The sequence below is a fragment of the Lacerta agilis genome, chromosome 12 (genome assembly GCF_009819535.1).
Source record: "Lacerta agilis isolate rLacAgi1 chromosome 12, rLacAgi1.pri, whole genome shotgun sequence".
In the NCBI taxonomy this organism is placed as follows: domain Eukaryota; kingdom Metazoa; phylum Chordata; class Lepidosauria; order Squamata; family Lacertidae; genus Lacerta; species Lacerta agilis.
The window spans coordinates 29,648,610-29,671,640 of NC_046323.1; the positions used below are offsets into that span (position 1 = coordinate 29,648,610).

Here is a 23,031-nt window from a genome sequence, read left to right on the forward strand (position 1 = left end):
TGGTGAGTTGTTAACCCGGAGTGCAGATGATATTGATAAGGTTCACATTCTCATTTTTCAAATATAAAAACATTCCTTACATTTCAGGTGGCCTAGAAAGCAGTGATAATTTTATGGAACCTCACCTGGGTAGTTGTCAAGCTTGACAATCTGTACTAGAATGTATTATTGTTTAATATTGCATTTCATGGCATGGCATGCCGTTGCTGTTGTGTTAATGTTTGTTTGCTCCAAGTGATTGAAATCTTATTGCTGGAGGACTAAAAAGAACTGAATTAAGAAGAGAGAAATAGTTATGAAATGTTTTTTTTTTTGTTTTTTTTTTAAAAAAAGGTTACTACAGTCTGCAAATGCGCAAATAAAGGCAAAGGGGTGGTGTCATAGATTTAATTCAGCTACCAGACCTTAAGACATGGAAGGTCTGTAAATCATTAAATGTTACTACTTCTACTACTTGCAGTCAAAATAGACACATACTAGAGGCAGAGCCAAATGTTAACATATTTGACAAACCTGTGACTTAATTGCTTTTATAACATCAATCAAATAGGCTCCACTTTGATTTCTTGGCTCAGCTTCTGAAGAACTGCTATAGCTAATAAAGTGAAAAATATCAAGTCTTCTGTTTTTATAGCACAGAACTGGTCAGAGCTTGTAAATAAACTATATTTTTCCTACTTAGACATGCCGTTAGAAAATTAGAATGAGGAAATCTTAAAAAAAAATTCATCTTTTTCTGCACTAAATTAAATCTATGCCACGTTAGTAGAAATATTACTATTTCATATTGTTTAATTCCATGGTTTCGTAGAGCTTACCTTACCAGCTTTTTTTTTTTTAAAGAAATCTTCAGCATTTTGTAAGATAAAAATGTACTGCCGACGTCCTTAAGTTGTGTGTTCGTATTGTGCTGGGCTGATAAATCCCGTTTTGTTTCTGTTTTTTTTAAATAAGAGGGGAGCACTCCTCAATTAAAAAACAACAACCCTTTTCTGATAATTTCAAAATGCAATAAGTATGTAGTCACGCTGGTTCTCTGCTTATGAAGATTTGAGTAGCAGAAAAGCAGAGAGAAGTGAGATGAGCAGATATCTGGTCGGGACTATTTTCTTCAGGTGTTTGGGGCATCATCATCATCATCATTTATTTATTTATTTCCTGCACCTTTTCTTCAGAACTGGGATTCAAAGCTCACAAAAATGAAAACTAACATGGATAAAACACAGAAAGCTTTTTTTTTAAAAGATAACATTTAAAAAGTAATTAAAGTATAACAGAATTAAAATGAAATAAAAACAGATTTATCAAATCTAGTAAACAATCTAGTAAAAAAAACAAACCAACCCCAGTCAGTTGTTCCCCAAAGCCCACCACCATAAAACAGTCTTAACCTGCTGGTAGGACCAAGGAGGGGGAACCAGTCTAGCCTCTCTAGGAAGGTAGGCTTTCTAGGAATGCTCTGTCATTCAGAGGAACCAAGATGGCTACAAGTTTCAGTGGACTAAAATGAGATTCCTGACCTGCATGTACCACCATGGTTAATAACTTTGTAAGTTGCTAACTTTGACCAATATTGTCATACTTTTTTATTGAAGTCTGTGGTGCAGCTAGCTCTGTAGTTGCAGCCAGAGGTCTGTAGCTCCTCCCTCAAAAACAGGGAAGCCGTGTGATCTGCTTTAAAGATGACAGTTCTCTGTTTGAAGACATCTTCTCTATCTGAAGGGCTTTCTGGTCCACGTCTGGTTCAAAGAATCATGAAAAGAGAGCAGGGAGGGCCTTGTGGGTGCTTGTCAAAAGTTTTCCACTAAGACAGCAGCTACACACGGGTCAACTGATCACTGCATCCCCTACTGTTGTGAGATATATTGTATTTCTGCTTACCGTATATCGCGGCGTATAAGGCGACTCGGCGTATAAGACGACCCCCCAACTTTTAATGTGAAAAAACAGAGTTTGGGGTATACTCACCCAGCCCGGGATCCATGGCTGCTGAGGCGGCGGCAGCGGCGGGGAGAGCGTCCCCCGCGCCACACAGGAGATTTCCGCGCTTGCCGCCCAAGCGCACAGCGGCCCCCATGGCTGCTGAGGCGGCGGCAGCGACGAGAAGCTCCCCGTCGGCGCAAAGGAGGCCTCCGCGCTTCCCGCTGAAGCGCAGGACGGCCTCCACGGCTGCTGAGGCGTCGGCAGCGACGCCTGGGGCAGCGACGAGAAGCTCCCCGTCGCCGCAAAGGAGGCCTCCGCGCTTCCTGCTGAAGCGCAGGACGGCCTCCACGGCAGCTGAGGCGTCGGCAGCGACGCCTGGGGCAGCGGGGAGAAGCTCCCCGTCGCCCCAAAGGAGGCCTCCGCGCTTCCTGCTGAAGCGCAGGACGGCCTCCACGGCTGCTGAGGCGCCGGCAGCGACGCCTGGGGCAGCGGGGAGAAGCTCCCCGTCGCCCCAAAGGAGGCCTCCGCGCTTCCTGCTGAAGCGCAGGACGGCCTCCACGGCTGCTGAGGCGTCGGCAGCGACGCCTGGGGCAGTGGGGAGAACCTCCCCGTCGCCGCACAGGAAGCCTCCGCGCTTGCCGCCCACGCCCAGCCCGGGCTCCATGGCGGCTGAGGCAGCGGTTGCGGCTGGAGCGCCGGGGAGAGGCTCCATGCAGCCAGTGGCGGGGCGGAACTCCGGGTCATGATGTTGCCGGCGTACAAGACGACCCCCGACTTCAGAGAAGATTTTTCGGGCTTAAAAAGTCGTCTTATACGCCGCGATATACGGTAAATAACACTTATTAAAGAATTAGCACATGTACTGGGTTTTTTTGGGAGGGGGGCAAATACTTCTCTATTCCCCACCCCCCACGCTTTAATGACAAATTTTCCCTATTTTGGCAGTGCATATGTGGCCACCCTCTCAGTAATAACGTTGTTGAGCAGGAAAATGTGTGGAGTGGAAAGGAGCAGCCAAAGTTATCGAAAGGCTGACTCTCCTAGTATTTGGAATTCCTTAGTGTAGAACAAAAGGCGACTAGGTAGGGGCTTTAAAAAAAACCAGAATTATACTCTTTGGGGACTCCAGATACCCTGTATTCTGTTTCCATTCTTGGAAACGGAATGAATGCAGGGTTCTTCCTAAATTCTTTTGATAGCCCATGCGACCTTGTTTTTTTGAAAGATGTTCAGGTACAACCCTTTACTCACAAATAGGCTTTTCCCAGCGTTCAAGCTGCTCCCTCTATCTTTAACAAGGCAAACACAGTAGTTGCTTGCACTTAAATAAATGGTATTCTTCAAAACCTGAACTTCATTGTGTTTGCAGCCAATTCATCGGGGGTCCCTCCCTTCAAATTCCAGAATTCTATGATTTGCAAAAGTTTGCCGTGTCCTCTCTGGAGTCTGAGGTGCAGGATATGGGAAGGGAAGAAGAAGCAGGAGGGGAGAAGAAGTTGCATGTATCATTTCATCCTTTCCTCTTAGTTCAGTTGCGTGTAAATGACCTGAGAGCTTCCTTCAACTTGTTTTTGAGTGGTGGGTCAAGCAAACAATCAAGTTTCTTTCCCTCCTAAATGGTAATTAAGGTGGTCAGCAGCATTGTGGTAATATTTCCCTCCCCCTCCTAAGTGACAGAAGACTCTTCTTTCAGACAAAGGAGAAATATCCGATTCCCTACCCCCATCCCCATTTCTCCTGGGGAGTGCAGAGAAAATATGATAAAGAAAGAAAGAAAGAGAAAAGAAGAATGATAGATACGTGTGTACAAGGTTATACTGCCATCGAGAGGTGTCTAGCGATATTGTGGTTTTTGTTTTGAAGTCAAGAGTTGTCACTGAAAAAGTGCAGAAACAAATTTCCATAAAAATACACATTAACCTACAGTAGAGAGTGGATAAGGCGACTTAGGGCTGTCGTGTTGTGTGGTCCTTGAGTGCTGAAACAATTCAACATTGATCCTCATCTTGCTGTTCCATAAAAGCGTTCCAGCAATATTCATTATTTTAAAAACAGAGTGATATTTTAACTTTTAAGTGCTTTTTTGTTTTTGTTTTTACCTTTTTTAAAAATCGAATCCTTGCATATATAATGTAGTTTATGGGATGTCGCTGAGGTCTCTGAAGCAGCAGTGTCTCTGTGCAGGAGGGCTTTAAATTCCTGCAGACTGCCATGACATAAACCCCTTTTCTTTTGTTTGTTTGCTTGTGAGTATAACATTCTGATCGAGCTGTTCCTCCAGAAGCTCCTTGGAAGCCTCACAGCAATCTGTGAGGTACGTTAGGGCTGACAGATCTTGGCTTGCCCTGGGCCACCTAGTAAGCTTCCTCGCTGAGTAGGGATTTGGTCCTGCACCCAAACCCAACATCCTGGCTCTGGGCTGGGGACCCGGGGACCCTTAACTTTAACTCAGGCAGCATGGCCAATAAGTAGGAATAATGGGAGTCCCATAACATCTGGAGTTTCACAGTTTTCCATTTCCTGCTCTAACTACTGCGCAGCATTGACAGAAGCAAATTTTCCGCCGTTTGTTAGGCCGTGGCATTCCCATGTATATGCCTCCAGAGTGATTTTGGACTAGTCGCTGTCCCTCAGTCTAACGTACTTCACAGGGTTGTTGTGTAGTTTGGGGGGGCAGAGACCGTTGAACTCTTTAGAGGAAAGGTGGGATATAAAGGTAACAAACAAACAAACAAAACCTGCCAATGCATTGGTAGTACCATACTTCAATGTGAAATTGTGCTAGTTGTGGAAGCCTTCTAGGACTTCAGCCTACCAATGGTAGAATAAGAGTGGCCAAGTATATGTATAACTATTTCCTCCTCACCATTACTGTGCATGTTGCTTTCAATAATTAAAAAAAATTACCTCCTCAGGCACCATCATGGTGCTTGGTCACAAACACATGAACAGAGTCAGTGCCACCGATGGGATGCCATGGGCTGACCTCAGCTAGCCCTGTACTTGAAGCACAGGTGAAACTTAGTGATGGGGTGAACTCTGTAATTGCATATATTAAGCAAATGTGTCCAATCTGCTGATTCGATACTTTGCCACCACCAGGCAAAACAATGAAACTTCAGAATATAAATAAATAAAGCCACGAGTTGCTTTAGCTTAGTCCCACTCAGAGTGGACCCGTTGAAAGGAATGCCCATTGACTTCATGGCGTCTGCTTGGAGTAAGACTAGTGTGAATACCACCCCATATTGATCATTTTATTATCGGAAGCTTCCTTATACTGAGTCAGAGCATTAAGTCCATCTAGCTCAGTATTGCCTACTCTGGCTGGCAGCAGATCTGCAGGGTTTCAGGCAGGGTTTGCTGCCAACTGTGTCTGGGACCTTCTGTGTGCAAAGCAGGTGTAAACACCAGTTTACAGCTGCAAGAGTAGACCGGGGCTGGTTTTACCTCTCAGAAAAAAACTGTAACAATGAGGTGTGTTTTTCCTTGTCACCAGAAGCACCCATCAGTTGGTGGCTGCCCTGGTCTCCATTGAGATGATATACATTGATAATCTGGGAATGGGTATATGGACAATACTAGCTCAGTATTGTCCACAGCCACTGGCAATGTCTCTCCAGGATTTCAAACAGAAGAAACGGGGCGGGGGGCTTTTGCATGCAGAGTATATGATCCCCCACTAAGCATTCCCCTATCTGCACTTTCACTGTGCTAGGATTGCAGAGTTCCCAGACTTTTCGTTGGAAAGGGACCGCAGTTCAGAGCTTTTGTGCAATTTGCTCTCTGTCTGGCATACTTAAGAGCCTCCATCATTTGTTTCATTATTTAAACGCAGCTTGCAAAGACTGCCACTTTCCAACAAGCTTGGTGGTATTTCACATGCCAAACCTGCATTTTAAAATAATGCAGATTTTAAAAGTCGCTTAGCAGCCCGTTTCTGAAACTTCGGGAGGAACATCATTCTCGTCTTAATTATTTCAATATAGGCATGGTATCCACAGTTGCAGCTCATTAAAATAAATAGAAGGAAATGGCTAATCGCATATCAATTGTGGAAAATACTAGAGGAATGCCCAGGCTGGATTCGGAGTTGGGTTTTTGGCTGGAGATCAGAAACTAATGATTTGGCCTCTAATAACCCCGAGTAGTACCATTGATTTCAAAGGGCTTTAAGACTTGAACTGTCATCCTTGCCTTGTTAACATAATCCATCTGCGTCAGATTCCCTCCATGTGTTTTTGAGAAAATGCCTGCGAGGCCCCATGCGCTATGGGGATGGCACAGCAGAACAGATATGGCATACTTCTCAGCATTCTTCCCACACTAGCACATTTAATACAACATTGTCTGCTATCGTTGGCAAGCATAGCAGTGTAGCCTCGGGAGTATGAGTGCATGCAAAACCAGTGCAGGAAACCTCCAGAGGCACTTGCGTGTGACACAGGAGTTTTATCAGAGTCCCGCTCCCTCTGTTGCCCTTCTGGTTTTCTTCCCTCCGTGGCCTCTGGCCAAGAGTGGGCACAGGCAGGTAAACAATCCATCATCTTCTGCTTCCTCTCAATTACTCTTGGGGACATATTGAAAAATGGTTTTGTGCCTTATACCCAGGCTCACCGCAACAGAGCTCGAGGATTTGCTACTGTGCAGGGATGTATTTGCAAGGGAAACAAAACAAAACAAAATACCTTCAGCTGATCCACTGGGTCCTTTCCCCCTTTTGTATACCAGCCTCAGAGACTTTCTTTCCCCAGGACTTGGTGTCCAGCCCTGGAAGTCCCAGCATCCCAGTGCAGGGGATGAACTAACCCAGTGTTTTTCAACCACTGTTCCGTGGCACACTAGTGTGCCGCGAGATGTTGACTGGTGTGCCGTGGGAAAAATTGTGTTTATTTGATTCCTATTCAAGAGAATTACTTTATATATAGTCAATATAGGCACAGAGTTAAATTTTTTAACATTTTCTAATGGTGGTGTGCCTCGTGATTTTTTTCATGAAACAAGTGTGCCTTTGCCCAAAAAAGGTTGAAAAACACTGAACTAACCCAATGCCTTACTTTCCCAGAGATGGCTGGGTTTGAGGGAGAAGAGTGTAGGCTGTTTTCTTTGTCTTCCATGACTACTGGTTTACATCCCAAATCTTCCAAGCTTTTCCTAGTTGTCAAATGTAGGATTAGCTTTATTAGTGATGCACTTTTGTCTGCTTAAGTATTGTTGTTCTAACGGGCTGTTGGCAGTTCCTCATGACTAACTACGTTAAGCAAATGGCCACATCGTTACCCAAGGTTTTCTAAAAAAAAACACAAATGAAAGTAAGCTACCAAGTTGTTAGAGAAACTCTTGGTTTCCTGCTTGAGTTCTAGTGCTATCTGGAGCGAGTTGAATAAAGTAGGACTGCCTTTTGCAAAGAGAAATGATGTTCACATCAGATTAGCAGCAACTGAGTATAAGATGCCATTTGAGGATATACAAACTTTCAGTTCAGTAACTTTTTAAAAGCAGAGGAAATTAGTTGTTGTAAATACATATGTTCCACAGCACTTTCTGTACGGGAGCCAAAACAGGGAGAGAGAGAGAGATTCTGCCAGACTTCCTTCTTTAGTAGCCTGTGATAGATGCTGCCAGGCAGATTTCATTTCTTCTATTTACTTAATAATTCAGCTTTGAAATGTCTACGGCTTGCTTTACTCTACTCCTGGCCTGCCAGGATCATGGAAATAGATGTTACTGACTTCTTTTTAAGCAAAGCTGTATGGAGGTCACCTTACAGTGGCGTATGTTTATCTAAGGGTTGTTTAGCTCATTGTGTCTGTCAGCCCAGCAGCTTGCAATCCATAAATCAGTTGCAATTAAAATGCATAATTAACATCAGTTCATTTTGCACTGCAGTTTGGAAAGCAGTGTCGCTGTATCACCTCAATTCACCCCTATCCTTGTGAAGGCACCATTGAAGTAAATAGAGAACCTGTACCAGCAGCATTCGGAGAGTTCTTCCTTTCTGTACTTCACAGCGGGGACATGTTCACGGTGCGACTCATGTGTTTTCCTTTCCCCACTCCAGGCTGGAGCATCTCAAGTGATTTTCACAAACCCACTGGAAATTGTCAAGATCCGCTTGCAAGTGGCTGGAGAGATCACAACGGGTCCACGCGTTAGTGCCCTTACTGTACTGCGGGACCTGGGATTTTTTGGTCTCTACAAGGTAAATACATCTTGGTTGCGAATGAAAGAGAATATGCTATTTGAACTGTTGTTTGAAACTTGCTCTTTTCAATAGTAGAAAGTGGCATATTTTTTAACAGTATCCAAAAACAAAGGAACGCCGGTGCCCAAAAATACAATGAAAGAAACCTCAGTCCCTGTAACAAAAGCTGCTAAAGTTTCTTTGAAATTTCTGTCAGGTTCACGTGGCTTAAAGGTCTTAATTCTAGAGTACCTCGGGGCCCATCAGCACAGCAACTAGACCTTGAACGTCATCAAGCAATGTCCTCGTGTGCTTCTGCATTCTCCTGTTCCTTGGACTTAAGCCAATATACGTCTCAATTCTAAACACTTACTTAGAAGCAATCGCCTAGTCTCTGAGCAACACCCTGTTGATCTGCTCTGGTGTCACAATACTCCTTTGTTACCTCTTTGCCAGGGAGCCCCGGCTGATGATGTCACCATTTCTGTAGCTGCCATTGGCTTAGCTGCTGTGATGTCTTGGAAGTGCTGGCCAATCTGACCCAGCCAGGTTGCTGTGGGGAAATTAGGGGAAATTAGGAAACTTTATCTTCTGGCTCCCAAGGTCTATGTGCTGCCCTTAGAAGCACACATGTACAGTACTGTTGGGGAAAGGAGCTAGACTGTGAGAGCAGCAGAATGGGAGTGAGTTGAGGGCCCCTTCACCAACAACTTTCCTGCTCCTAGTTGCCCCCTGCCCAAAAACCAGTTCATGAAAAACATGTGAACTACTGTTGCATGCATTTGTGTGTTACTTCTTGCTTGGTCGTGGAATTGTTCCTAAATATTGTTTGATACCTTACAACTCATCCTAATAGCTGCATTCCAGTTAAATGTTCTGCATATTCCCCCACCCCACCCCAAAAAAGATATTTTTGTAGTTGCATGCTTTTCTTATCCCTAGTGTGACATTAAAATTCTACCTATTGATCTGGGGAATAAGGTTGGATGTCTTATTTAGATGGTGGGCCATGTTATAGAATCATTGAATGGTAGAGTTGGAAGGGACCCGCGGGTCATCTCGTCCCAACCCTCTGCAATGCAGGAATCTTTAGCCCAACATGGGGCTCGAACCCGCGATGATGAAATTAAGAGTTTCATGCTCTCCATACTGAGCTATTTGCTTCCCTGTGTGGTGATGGTAAAACCACTCTGCCAATACAAGAGCTAGTGCCACTAGTGGGTGCTTTTCCTCCCATTAGCGGTAAGTCAAGGAAACACTCAACCATTCAAAAAAGTAGCTGTAGCTACTGCTAATAAATTCTCTTTTGGCTTGCCATGTAAACACATCTGAGCAGAGTTAACATTGGTTACATACCAGATTTGTTGTGTATGTGCATATTAAACATTTGGAAGTCTTGAAAAGTGGAAGGAAGGAATGAAATCTGAAGGGATTCCATGTACATGTTGCTTCATTATTCAGTCACGCCTATCGGAATTGCTTTGTTACCACGATAGTGAGGGAATTATGTGTCTTTTCAGACTGGGGAGCCCTACATCCATAGTAATAAATGGGGATGAATGTGGAATGTGTGTCCCTCCCATTGACTTGTGAGCATTTTAGCTGTCTTTTCTGTGGAATAATTCCCTTGAATTTGCATTATGGCACTGCTTGGGCAGGGAGAGACCAAAGGTATGGTCCAAAGCAGGGGGGGTGGGGAACCTCAGGACCGGGGAGTGGGGATGAAATTTGCGCCCCCAATCCTCTCTGTTCAGCCATCAATACTGTCTCCAGGCCACCACACCTGCTGTGGGTTCCGTGACAGGAGAAAGGTGGAGTATAAATGTAAGAAAATAAATAATATCATAATAAGAAGGGAGGGGAATGTGTTAAATACTCCACATTCTCAAGGCTGTGACTTTTTTTTTAAAAAAAAGGTAAAATCGTAGCTTTAATTATAAACTAATGCTTAACTATAAAAAAAACCTCTTAAGCGGCTTACATATAATAAATTATGCATTCAAATTATTTTATAAAAGTTTAGAGTTAATGTCGGGGAACTGTCCCCGGCACAGCGCAAGGTGGTGGAAGGGCTCTCGGGATCCTACAGAGAGCCCCGGCCCCACCTGTCCAGCAGCACCTCCTCTGGCAGCAGAGGAAGCAGTGAGGCTTCCAGCGGGGAGGGGCAGGCTTTTCAGGGTATGGAGGGAAGAGGCTCTGAGGATGCTGGAGAGACCCTGCACTCCCCTAGATCAAGGGGCGATGAAGGAGACACACAGCTTCCGGCCCTCTTTTGTTGGGGTCAGAACCGGAAGGGGCCATTCCCGGATTCTGACGGCGCTTGATACAGACATGAACTTATTAGCTCTGCACTGTACATAGTTTGCACAACAAAACTATTAAAGGAAACTTGGAGTTTTGCCGGCTTACTCATGAGCAACTAACCGAGGGTCTTACAGTTAAAAACAATATTTTAAAAAAATCAAAATAGAAATGAAACAGAGCAGCTAAAAGCTGTGTATTTCTCTGTGTAATTGTGCACCTTCATCATCTTCTCATATTTGTGCCAAAATAGATTTACAGGAAAGTAGATTACATTCAAACTGTTTGCAACTTTGCCTTTTAATTGTTCTAACCATACCTGGGATCTTGGGGTGAAGGGTGGGTAAATAATAATAATAATAATAATAATAATAATAATAATAATAATAATAATTTCTTTTGGGAGTCACTTCCAGATTATAATTCTTAGTTAGAATGTGTATCACAATGTTTGTAATGCTTACCTTTTCTCATGGACAAAGTTTATTTGTTATAATACTGTATATTACCTCCTCTGCCCACTTTTAACCACCAACCTTTAAAAAAAATGCCATTTGAATTGCATTTGTTGTGATTTGAATTATATACCATGGAACAGAATGGCATGTATGCAGAAGTAAAGTATAACTCCCTATTGTTAGTGTTATTCTTTATTTTAAAAATTAATACATTAAACACTTTCCAACATTCTTAGGATTTTTTGTTTAGTAATTTAACAAGAACATGTTGGATAGCATGAAGGATAACCTTTTAATTTATCATGTTATTTATGATAGGTGGAATAGCTATTAGATGGGGTCGCTTTTCCTGTTTTAACACCTTTTTATTCAGCTTTCTGAATAGCTTTAGTCCTTTGTACTTTCCTCCAATTATCCAAGTTATTTTATTTCATTTTAATTTTTTCTCAGAAACTTTAAAGCAAGCTCCAGTGGGGTAGCCGTGTTAGTCTGTTGCCGCGTAAAGGAGACTAATAAATTAGGTGCTGAGATGGACGAATAAATTGGTCTTAAAGTCTAATAAATTGTGTGTTTTGATAGACTGGAGCCCACTCTATCAGATGCATGAAGTGTAATCCTCAGTTGCAAGGTATCTAATCACAGGGGAGTAAAGGGGAAAAAATGGAGAAGCTGGAATTAAGTGGCAATTCAGTTAGAGCTTGAATGTACGGAAAATAGGTATTAGAGGAGATAGCCAGGAGCTTCTGGAAGGGAGAGGGAACAGCAGAGCTTAGTTGGCTTCCTGACTCTGATGTTACTGCAGTTTATCAGAACAGGAGAGATGAGGCAGCGGGGAGGTCAATACAGCATGTCTGCCCCATTGGAGCCAATCCGGTGCTCCTGCCAATGCGTTTGAACTGCACTTGACCTGCCCCCACTTTCTTGCCCCTTTCCTTCCCAGTAAGCCACACGATGGTTCCAAGAGGCCAGTAAGTGCCACTGCCCCTCCCCACCCTCCACTTTTGATTACAACACAGCGTATCTCAGCACTGCTGGGCAAATTAGCATCTGTAATGGGACAGGAAACCATTGTCTCCATTCAGCCCCAAATGAGTAGGATTAAACTTCTGTATACATTAAAATTCAACAGTTGGAGCTTTCCCTGTCTAAAACAAGAATCTTTGGGGGATTCTCAGTGGAAGCAGGTGGGAGCCCCTATCTGACCACTTTTTAGAGTTGGGTGTGCCATCTTCTTGGAATGGAGGCAGCAAACCTGACGTGAGCTGGGAAGATCATTTCAAAATACTTGTATCGTTCAGTTATGCATATCTGTGTATTCAGTGTTGCTAACCCTGTTATTTTGGTTTACGGGAGCAACATTTCCTCAAGTGCTTTGGACGTAACTTAAAACTCTAAACTTGGAGCTACTCACCTTTCCAGGCCGAGATGTCAGCTGAAGTCTCTCCAACTTTTCCCCGGGGCTGTGGAAGGCAGAGCAGGTGGGGGCTTCCAGTAAAAAAAATATTGGGGCGGGGGGGGGCGTGTTTGACGACGCTTGCTGCACTTCCGAATTGGAAGGGTTAAGTTGCCCGTGAAACCCAAGAGGAATGCTAACGGATCAAGAAATGACATGCTGCCTATTGTTTGTTGCTATAGGATCAAAATAACAATTATACATGCCAAATAAATTCTAAACCTGTAAGGTAGGAAAAGAGAGGATGGCGGTAAGTACAGGTGCCAGAAGCATTAAATAACCCTCTCAGACAAGGTGCAGTACTGTTGTCTTGAATTCTGCAAGGTCCCCCCCAGTCTGGCATTTCCCCCCCCCTACACGAGACAATGTGCATTCACTGCAGGAGACTAGGTTAAGCCTGCGTCTCCCAGACCTTCTGGCTCCTTATGCCCAACCCTGACACAGAGGTGCCTTTGTGAGTATAATTACCCTCCCCTTGTAGTAGAAATAGTTTATTTAGATCCCCCCCCCTACTTTTTTTTTTTTAACCTCAGGTAAGGCTGGAATAAGCGAGAATTAGCATGCTAAAGAACCTGCCCCAGCTCTGACTTCTCTGAGTTGATTATCCGAACCTCCCGACAACCCATAGCTCGTTTTCTCTATTGGTTTGTTCTCTTAAGATACGATCCAGTGCTACAAGAGGCCCAAGAGAAAAGATGTGGCAGTGGGGAGTCAAATTAGCCGGCTGGTAAAGGGGTTGGGGGGGGGGAATGCCTTAATAAATAAACACCCCAAAAATGTCATGCCCAGCAGGGCTGTGTATTGGTTGGCAGAATAAACTCAGGCAGACGATCATAATAATTTACCTGAAGACTAATTTTAAAGCTGATTTCGGGATTTCTACAGCATACACATCACTAAGGTACAATGAGACAGGCGGTCTGGAACGCGCTTAAAAGTAGGAAGCAAGTTTCACTGAAAACCATACGAGAACTTGCTTCACAGCAAACTTTTCCCTGTTTCCTTAGCATTTTCAGGATGCATTGGCCATTCTCCCTTAAAGCCTTCCTAATTGGCATTAGCTGGTTGCAGGTGATTAACTTGCAGTTAAATGAGGCCTGCCTGTAAACATGCTTTTCCCAGACTTTAAAACCGAGTTGGCGAGGGGAAACTTTAGACTGTTGAGATATTGGAAAGGAGCCAAAGGTGGTGGTTAATAAAGTGAATCCGAGTTTTGATCCAGCTTTGTTTACACATAGCTGAACAAAGCTTGACAGATATTTTCTGCCTTGAAAGCTGAAAGCGTATTATCAGAGGGTCTTTTTATATATATAGAAGTATGCTATTTCCATCTCTGGAAAGAGATTACTGTAAAAGTGAGAAGAGAGTGCCGGTTAAATTCCACTAATGATTTTGAAGAAACCAAAGCATATATTTGCCATTTCTTTATCTGAAGTTCTGTTCTGTCATTGGAACGTAGGAAAGCAGCTGCCTGATACTGAGTCAGACCATTGCTCCATCTAGCTCTGTATTGTCCACACTGACCGGCAACAGTTCTGCAAGCTTCCAAGCACGTAGAACAGGTTCTCTACCCTTGAGCTATGGCCTGTTTTGGTGCCTCGGGGAAGATGGCACGTGGTGGTGTTTGCAAACAATATGCACCCATTTTTATATGCAGAAATCTCTTGCCTTAATTCTCAACCAAAATCCTGCCCAAGCATAAAAGGGATGCTCTATAGGCTCAGGCTAGGACAGGGCTGGGGAACATCTGTAGTCCTCCAGATGTTCTTGGGCTACAACTCCCAGCATCCCTGACCACACTTGGAACTAGCTGAGGGATCCTATTCCCTCCCCGTCGATACTTCCCCAACCGTGACACTCCCTAAGTTTCTCTGTCCACTAGGATGAATCCTTCAGTGGTTATATGGGAGTTGTCTCTGGGGTACCTCAGTGCTTTACGTTCGAAACAACTCTTGCCACCTTGGGATCTCCCGCCCTGGGTTCCCAAACTACTGCAGCTTGCCTTCCCTTTTTGGCTACTGCGTGGCACCTTTGGCTTCCCTGCCCAGTCCTCTGTATGCCAGGAAAATAAGCCACCCGTTCCCTCTATCACAGGAAACCCTTAGTGCTTTTCCCCTCAGCCACACCTCTTGAGGCACTGACGCACTGCCAGAGTCCACAAACGTTTAAGCACTTTTAACTTTATTAAGGTAACTTGAAAACATGGATGTCTTGAGTTATTACTGGTACAAATCTTCTTATATAATTCAGCTCAGTTATAATCTTTCCTGCATCCCGTTAGCAATGGTAATGCCCTTTCCTCCCATTCCCCAAAGCCTAACCTCGCAGTTTCTCTTTCTAAACCTCCACACCCAACTGCCAAACCCCCAACTCAGCCTCAGCTAGTTCCAAGTGTGGTCAGGGATGCTGGGAGTTGTAGCCCAAGAACATCTGGAGGACCCACGGGCTCCGCAGCCCTGGGCTGGGGCCCTACTGAACCCACATGGTAAGTATGTACCAGGAATAGCTTCCTGTGTTCCTTCGATGTTAAACCTGAGTGGTGTTGAGAGGGGGCTCCTGGTCAACCTTAAGGTTGTGATGGGTTGGAGAGAGAAGGGCATGAAGGGACTCTGAAAGATCTTAATCAGTATCTTGAAGTGCAATTGAAACAAAAGGCATCTGGGTGACAGCATGGAAAATGAAGTAAGACTATTGAACTCTCCTGTGACAAAAGGCATAATGCATTCCCCCCCCCCAACCCTTCGGGGAAAATATTTGAGATGAAAGAATACTTGCTCATCTCCAGCATTGCCTGCCAGAGAGTGCAACAAATCACAAGGTTGCCTGCCAAGTCAGTAGAACCCGGAAGAGTGTTTGTCTCTAGGAATGTGACTTGCTGCATTTATGAGCCCCTTAGGCATGCTTTACGCCCTTGTAGCAAATGATTGCAGGAGTGCAACCGTAGATGTTTGCTAAGAGAATAAAGGGGTAGGTAGGGAAGATGAATAGGAGTCAGTTTCACAAGTACAGAACTGTAGTTCTTTGATATTCTGTATACTTATACTAAACTCATTATCCGAGTGTGGATCCTTAATGTAGCAACAAGGGAACCACTCCTGCACAAGAGGAGGGTATAAGCAGACATAGGGAAGCATGAAGAATCTTTAGGTAGCCTAAGTAGTGGGGGGGGGGCAACACCCCCCCCCCAAAAGCAGCACATTGAAAACTGAGAGTGCTCAGTGGGCACAGAATTTTGTTGGAGGGGTGTGTGGAAAGGAATGAGATATCCTGGAAAAGGATGTGGCCGGCTGGAATCCTGAACAGGAGCAGTGTAGTGGCAAAGTTAACAAGCGCTAATAGGCCGTGTCTGCACTTTGGTTCACATCTGTTCTATCAGGTCGGGCGTTTGTTCTCGTTGCTTATGTTGCAATATCTGCGAATTCCAGGGCTGCCATGTTAGAATCTTACTGTGTGACCCCATAGATCACCCGAAGAAAAGCTTGGTTTCTTTGCATTCTGTGTATCCCAAGTGTGCCTGCTTTTCAGCTGTCTTTTCTGTTACCCTTTCCGTAGGGGAAAGTACAGGTAAAGGTAAAAAGGTTGACCATCTGTGGCTGAGCTGCATTTATAGTTCAAGGTATAAAAATAAATCAAAGCCACCACAGATCTCACGTTTTTGAAGGTGTGGGGAACAAGGCTTGTTCTGCTTGCCGGTGATGATCTCTAAGGTCCCACAGCCACTCGGCTGACTGTCAGTGGCTCAATTTCAGACTGGGAACTCTCCCGGCCCTCCTTGGAGATGCCAGGGATTAAATCGGAGACTCTCCCCATACCAAGCAGATGCTTGTACCACTGAGCATCTTTAGGCTGACCTGTTCAGGGACTCACTGAAGAATTGCCCATAGCTCCTCTCGCTTGAGGAAGAACAGGTTATATATTCATATGCAAGCAAACTACACTCCTATAAAGAGAAGCTCATCAATGTGGCAACTGACTTTTAAAGTTTGTTCCAGGCAGCCAGCATTTCCCCTTGTGCAGTTCTCAAGGCAGTCGTGCACCATTTACACAATGCCACACGTCTTTGCAAGTTGGGCCGTGCCAGTTCAAGTGGAAGCTGTGTTTCACCTTACTGTTGTGCAAGACTGGTTTGCAGGCTTGTTTGTTCACAAACTATTCTGTGCCACTTGCCATACCAATCGCAAGGCAGCTGAGAACCTTAAAAGACAATCCAGTAAACAAACAAAACAAAGACTAACACATTACAACAAATACAATTTTTGCAAAATGTGAAGAACCTGCTATGCAGATTGGGTGGTGCTATGGTTTAAACCACAGAGCCTAGGGCTTGTCGATCAGAAGGTTGGTGGTTCAAATCCCCGTGACGGGGTGAGCTCCTGTTGCTCGTTCCCTGCTCCTGCCCACCTAGCAGTTTGAAAGCATGTCAAAGTGCAAGTAGATAAATAGGTACTGCTCCGGTGGGAAGGTAAACGCCGTTTCCGTGCGCTGCTCTGGTTCGCCAGAAGTGGCTTAGTCATGCCAGCCACATGACCCGGCAGCTGTACACCAGCTCCCTCGGCCAATAAAGTGAGATGAGTGCCGCAACCCCAGAGTCGTCCGCGACTGGACCTAATGGTCAGGGGTCCCTTTACCTTTACCTTTACACAATCCTGAGACTACAATCTGAGCAAGTGACAGGGAGCCTCAGCCAGCTATGGTTGTATAGCTGCCCATTTCCGCTTGTTGCCTTATTACTCATGCCCTCCAAGCAGCAAACTTGTGTTTGCAGCAAATTTTGTCGCATGAAGGGGACTTACTGGTAAGCAAAAACAAGCCGGTACCATTTGTCTTTCTTCCTGTCAGCTATAGGGTGTTGAAACCTGGGTTGAGGTCCTCCAGTATGCTGGTACTCAGGAAATTGTTTTTATTTTGGTCCAGTATTATAAGCCAAATACCATTCATAAAGCATTTCTATTACTTCTTATTTAGCAAAATTTATATACCACTTAATGTAACAAAACCTCTAATCGGATTTCAAGCAATACAATATTAAAATTACCAGTAAAGGGATATAATTAAAAATATGTAAAAAAACAACAACCCACAATTAAAACCAGTAGTAAACTAAAACATCAACATCTGCATGTCTGGATAGACTTGCCTAAACAAAAATGTTTTAAGCAGGTCCCTCCCCCCCCCAAAAAAAATACAGTGAAGGCACCTGCCTGGTGCCAGTAGGCATTTGTGTTGGCCACATCCTTAAATCTACAGTGTGAGAACTTTTCTTGAGACTTTGCACAACACCTGGGATAGCTCAGTCGGTAGAGTGTGAGACTCTTAATCTCCAAGTTGTGGGTTCGAGTCCTACGTTGGGCAAAAGATTCATGCATTGTAGGGGGTTGGATGACCCTCGTGGTCCCTTCCAATTCTGCAATTCTATGGCACCTTTCCACAAGTGGGTGGCATTTTTACTTTGCCAGCAGAAAACCAGGAGTAGCTGATGCAGTGGTTCAGGGTCACAAAGCCATTGTCTCGACACCGGTAGTGAGTACAGCAGTAGTGAGCTTGGGGTTGCCCATGCACCCCAACAGGGCCCCTCCTGCACTCCCACCAGTGCACTTGTGCAGACCCCATCACCACCCTGTCCCACACACACCTTGCGCCACTCAGGTAAGCAACAGCGATGCTGGTGTCTTGAGGGTGGCTGCGCTGCACTGGCTGCTCCTGCAAAACAATATAGCCACACTCTACCCTAAACAAGTGTGCCTAAGAAGCCGGTTGGATTCTGTGGTCTGCAGCTTAACTCTGCGCTGGGTTGTGGCCTTTGCTCTTCCTTTTCTAGAGGGGAGGGGAGAGCAAAACAGTTGTTCTGCCTCTCAGAACTCCCGATCCTTCCTTTACCTTGCTGTGGATCTGTCCATAATGCAGCTTTTCTTTGTTTGTTCTGTTTTCCTGTCCTAGGGAGCCAAGGCATGCTTTCTCCGCGACATCCCCTTCTCTGCCATTTACTTCCCCTGTTACGCTCACATGAAATCTGCTTTTGCAGGTGAAGATGGGCGGGTGAGCCCTTGGTCGCTGCTTCTAGCTGGAGCAATAGCTGGTAAGTAATGTTTTTTTTCTTGGGACGTTAATGTACCAGGGGTGGCGAAGCTCTGGTCTAGGGGCCAGGCGTGGCCTGTCTGTCTTCTCCATTTGGCCTGCCAGGGCATATTTTTTAGGAAGCCACGCTCAACCATCCTACACCCGACCTCATGCATGACATCATGCTCAAAGCTCCCAGTCGTCCAGTAAGGCGTTGCTCCCACCACCCAGCAGCTGACAGAGGGATAGGAGCACAACTTGAGCCTCTCACATGTTTCTTTTTCCAATGCATGTAATTGGAAGACCTTTTGTGTACATCCCCTATGCTTCAAAACAAAGGGCTTTAAAACAGCCACCCCCTCAAATGTGTGGACATTTGAAGGAGAAGCACCAGGAGTTGGATGATTTTCAAGCCCTTGGTACACATCCCTGCATGATAATGCTTATAATGCTTCACTTGAATCCAGACTGCAAAGGAAAGCACACAGGGTGATTGGCAGCCCGGCAGCCCCACCTGCCTGTCTTCTTTGGCCTGCTGGGGTGCAGGTGGGGGGAGATAAAGATCCAGCCCTCTGGTCGGAAAAGGTCCCTCACCCTTGTTCTGTACCCTTTGGTGTTTGGAGATTGCAAGTGGATTGGGCCCTTGAATAGTTTAATCCAGGAGTCAGCAACCTTTTCCAGCCGTGGGCCGGTCCACCGTCCCTCAGACCATGTGGTGGGCTGGACTATAGTTTTATTTTGGGGGGGGGGAGAATGAATGAATTCCTATGCCCCACAAATAACCCAGAGATGCATTTTAAATAAAAGCACACATTCTACTCATGTAAAAACACCAAGCAGGCCCCACAAATAACCCAGAGATGCATTTTTAAATAAACTACTCATGTAAAAACATGCCGATTCCCAGACCGTCTGTGGGCCAGATTGAAAAGGCGATTGGGCTGCATCCGGCCCACAGGCCTTAGGTTGCCTACCCCCCGGTTTAATCTGTATCTAGTTGGTTCAGGAAATGTGACGTCGACTTTGTTCAGTATTGGAATTGCCACGGAGGTGGACTGGTCAGTGATCTGGAGGAAGCAACATTTTGAGCAAAGAGGTCAATATTTAGGACTAGCACAGGGAGAACCGGTGCCTCCGGATGTTATTGGACTTCTGCTCCCATCAAGCCCCAACAAGCACGGCCTGTGGTCAGGGATGATGGGAGTTGTAGTCCAACAATCATATGGAGGGCACCACAATGGCTACCCTTAAACTATGGTGCTGCCTGGCAGAGGCTCTCCAGGGTTGTGGGCAGAGGCCTAGTCCACCAGCTTCTCCCTGTTTCTTTTGACTGAAGGTGCCAGGGACATTGCAAAGCATGTTCTCTGCTCCAAAGTTGTCATTCCTGCCCCTGCACTAGCAGGACCAGATTAAATGGCATGAGGTTTAGTCTGCAGAGCCCCCCCACCCAATGCTTTCCTTCTCCTAAGGCTCAGATTTCCTTGCACACATACCCATAGATGACTGTATCCTTACATATGTGTCGTGCCTGAAATCTGATCGAGGCTTTTGCAATTCTCTCCAGATTTGGAAAAGAAAAGAAAAAAGAATAACTTGGGAGTTTATAAAATAGATTGGGATCTGGTTTAAGCCATGTGAAAGCAAGCATGTGCCCGCACATGATGCATAATATAGCTCGTGGAACTCCTTGCCACATGATGATCTAGCTTGCAAAAGGCTCATGGATGTCTTTTTAAAAGCTTGAGATTAATATGTGAAGGACTAACTAGGTCTGCGAAGGGACTACTGAGAGATGCTGCCCGGTGTCCTGCTTTATAGGTCATGTCACCAGAATCTTAAGTGCTGGAGCTGGTGTGTTTGCCGGAGTCCTGGCGTCATATGATGCTGGTGACCAACTGCTAGGCCCTTGCTAGCCAGTTACATACAGCTAACTCAAGCATTGCAGCCAATCTGCACTAGGAATGTCTTCCATTTCCAGATTCTCTTATGTCAGTCTGTGATAGATTTGAATGTTGAAATGGTAATGAGAAGAGCTCTCTTGCGCAGGCATTTGGGTAGGGGCCGTAAAAGGGGTTGCTTAAAGGGCTAATAAAAGAATATTCATACTTTTGACGTCTCCCTGATCAGCAGATTTTTGAATGTCATGTTAATAATACAGTCATACCTCGGGTTGCGTTCATTTCGGGTTGCGTTTTTTCTGGTTGCGAACGCGGCAAACCCGGAAGTGTTTGCTTCCGGGTTTTGCCCCGTGCGCATGCGCAGAAACATTCCACGCAGTTCGCACATGCGCAGAAGTGCGATATCACGCTTTCACGGATGCGCGATACCGCTGCTCGGGTTACGGACTTTTCAGGGTGCACCCCAGAACGGATCGGGTCCGTAACCCAAGGTACCACTGTATAAGAATCTATCCATGCCTTCTGACAGGAGGAGACCAAGCCACTATGATAAAAGAAAAGCTGCTGCTGGTGTAATAAACTTCATTGACTATTGGAAAGGGTAGAGAGGGGAAAGCTCTCTCTTAAAAATAAAATAAAAAGTTATACATAAAATAAAAAAATCTTTCTCTCCAGTGTGGCTCAAATCAGCATATGTTTAAAGTAGCACATTTGAAATCCTGCATATAAATCTATCTAAAAGGTGAACTTCTGTTATTATGATAGATAATGGAAATGTAATGGCTCTGGGAGAAGCCAGGCCTCTTCTGCGTGGAATGAAAAGGCAAATAGCAAATGCGTTTTCCCCCTGTCCTGCTGAGAAGCAGCTAAAGGGGCCCTGTGTAGAGTCACAGTTCAGAAAGCCCGGAAAAAGCAGGCATTGAGCATTTTGCCTTCTGTATTCCAAATGCGAGAGTATCAAAGCTAACTGCTCCCGTTCCTGAAACCACAGGCGTTGACCCCGGCATTCAGCTCTTTCAGCGTTGGGCTCTGCTTCAGTCTGTGCCGAATACTCTGAGCAGAGCTCTAAGCGGTCTCTCTCACACCTTTCTCTCCCCCTTCCTTTCCCAACTTGGCATGTTTTTGCTCTCAACATGTACTGTCTATATAAAGAGGCAGGATATAATATCCGGATGCTCTTTGCAGCCAAATGTTCTTTACGACTGATGGCCAGATTATCCACTTCTGCTATTGGTAGCTGAAAAGATCCGAGATGCTGGTTCACTCCCGGCTCTGCCATTTGCCTGCATCGACTTGCTTCTTTGTTGCTTAGTTTGGAGGTTGACAACTGAGAGGTCTGACGTGCTGGTTCGTAGACCACGAAATCAGCGTATGCTGAGACTTTAAATAGGATGGCTTAGGAACATAGGAAGCTGCCTTCTACTGTGTCAGGCCATTGAGACATCTAGCATTGCCTGCACTAACTGGTAGCAGCTTCTCCAGGCAGGTTTTTCTCCCAGCCCTACATATGGAGATGCCCAGGGTTGAACCTCGGGCCTTCTGCATGCCATGCCACTGAGCCTCAGCCCTTGCTTTTCAGCCTTCTGCAGTTGGCTGTTCCATATTTCACACGTCTCTGGTGAACACATTGTGAGTGTTCACACTTCAGTGCTGAGTCCCAGTTCCTCACTGCTGTGTTCTTTAAAAGAAAGAAAAGAAAAGAAAATAGTGTCCAGGCTTTAAGTATGCAAACCCGGATGCTTGGTTTTTGGGAAATGCAAGAAATGACTAAGCATTCGAGTAGATCCAAACCACACTTGGAATCCTGTGTGGCAGTTCTGGTCGCCACACCTTAAAAAGGATATTGTACAGCTGGAAAAGGTGCAGGGAAAGGACAGCCAAAATTATCACGGGGTTCCTGTGAGGAAAGGCGTACACTGTTTAATGATTATTTGTTTCTTTTTTTAAAAAAAAAAAAAGGCAAATAAAAAGTGGCAGGGGAAGAGGTCTATATAATAAAACATGGGGTGGAGAGTGAGAATTCCCCCTCTGTCTCTTATAAAGCTGGAACCTGGAGTCATCCAGTGAAGCGGAATGGTTAGTGGTATTCAGGACAGAGATGGTGGGAGAGTCAGGAGATGGTGCAAAGTTAAATTGTGGACCTCGCTGCCGCCATCTTTGGTGACTTCCAGCTTGGATGGCTTTAAATGATCATTGTACACATTTTTGGAGGATTCCAGCTGTCAGTGGCTACCAGTCATGGTGGTTACTTCCCACACCAAGAGGCAGTATTCTCTTCATGCCAGTTGCCTGGGATCACTCTCAGAAAAGTGCTGTCGTTCTCACATCCTGCCTGTCTGCATCCCATAGGCATCTGGCTGGCCACTTTTAGATGCTGCACTTAGTTCTGACCTGTCCTTAGTTCTGACCTTGCAACGTTCTTCCTGTGTTCTTAAATACTTCCTTCCAGCCGAGGCCTACAATCGATTTTAGAATGAGTCAAGTAGTAAAATACACCCGATTGCAGTAGTCCAAATACTATGAAATGATTCTTCACTTGTGAAAATGCCTTTAGATTGGGTGCATTTCCCTGATAAATGTTGCCCATGTTATCTGTACCATAGCTCTGGGCACCATTATATTCTAGTTATATGTATGACCTAAAGCTCATCATGACTTCTGGGATCAAACAGGCTGTTCTCAAGTGAAAACTCCAGGCAGCCAACTCCTTTGAGAGATTGTCCGCTGTCTGCATTCAGCTAACCCAGTGCTGATGGC

The 23,031-nt window shown here is 45.1% G+C and overlaps 1 protein-coding gene across 3 annotated transcripts in view; it reads left to right on the plus strand.

The window, feature by feature from the left end:
• The window catches only part of SLC25A13 (solute carrier family 25 member 13), a 114,252-nt gene that overhangs the window by 84,409 nt on the left and 6,812 nt on the right, over positions 1–23,031 (plus strand). For all 3 annotated transcript variants that reach the window (XM_033165243.1, XM_033165244.1, XM_033165242.1), the window contains 2 exons: positions 7,985–8,125; positions 18,257–18,395. In XM_033165243.1, coding sequence (XP_033021134.1) covers positions 7,985–8,125; positions 18,257–18,395 — 280 coding nt within the window. The remainder of the gene's footprint in view (positions 1–7,984; positions 8,126–18,256; positions 18,396–23,031) is intronic.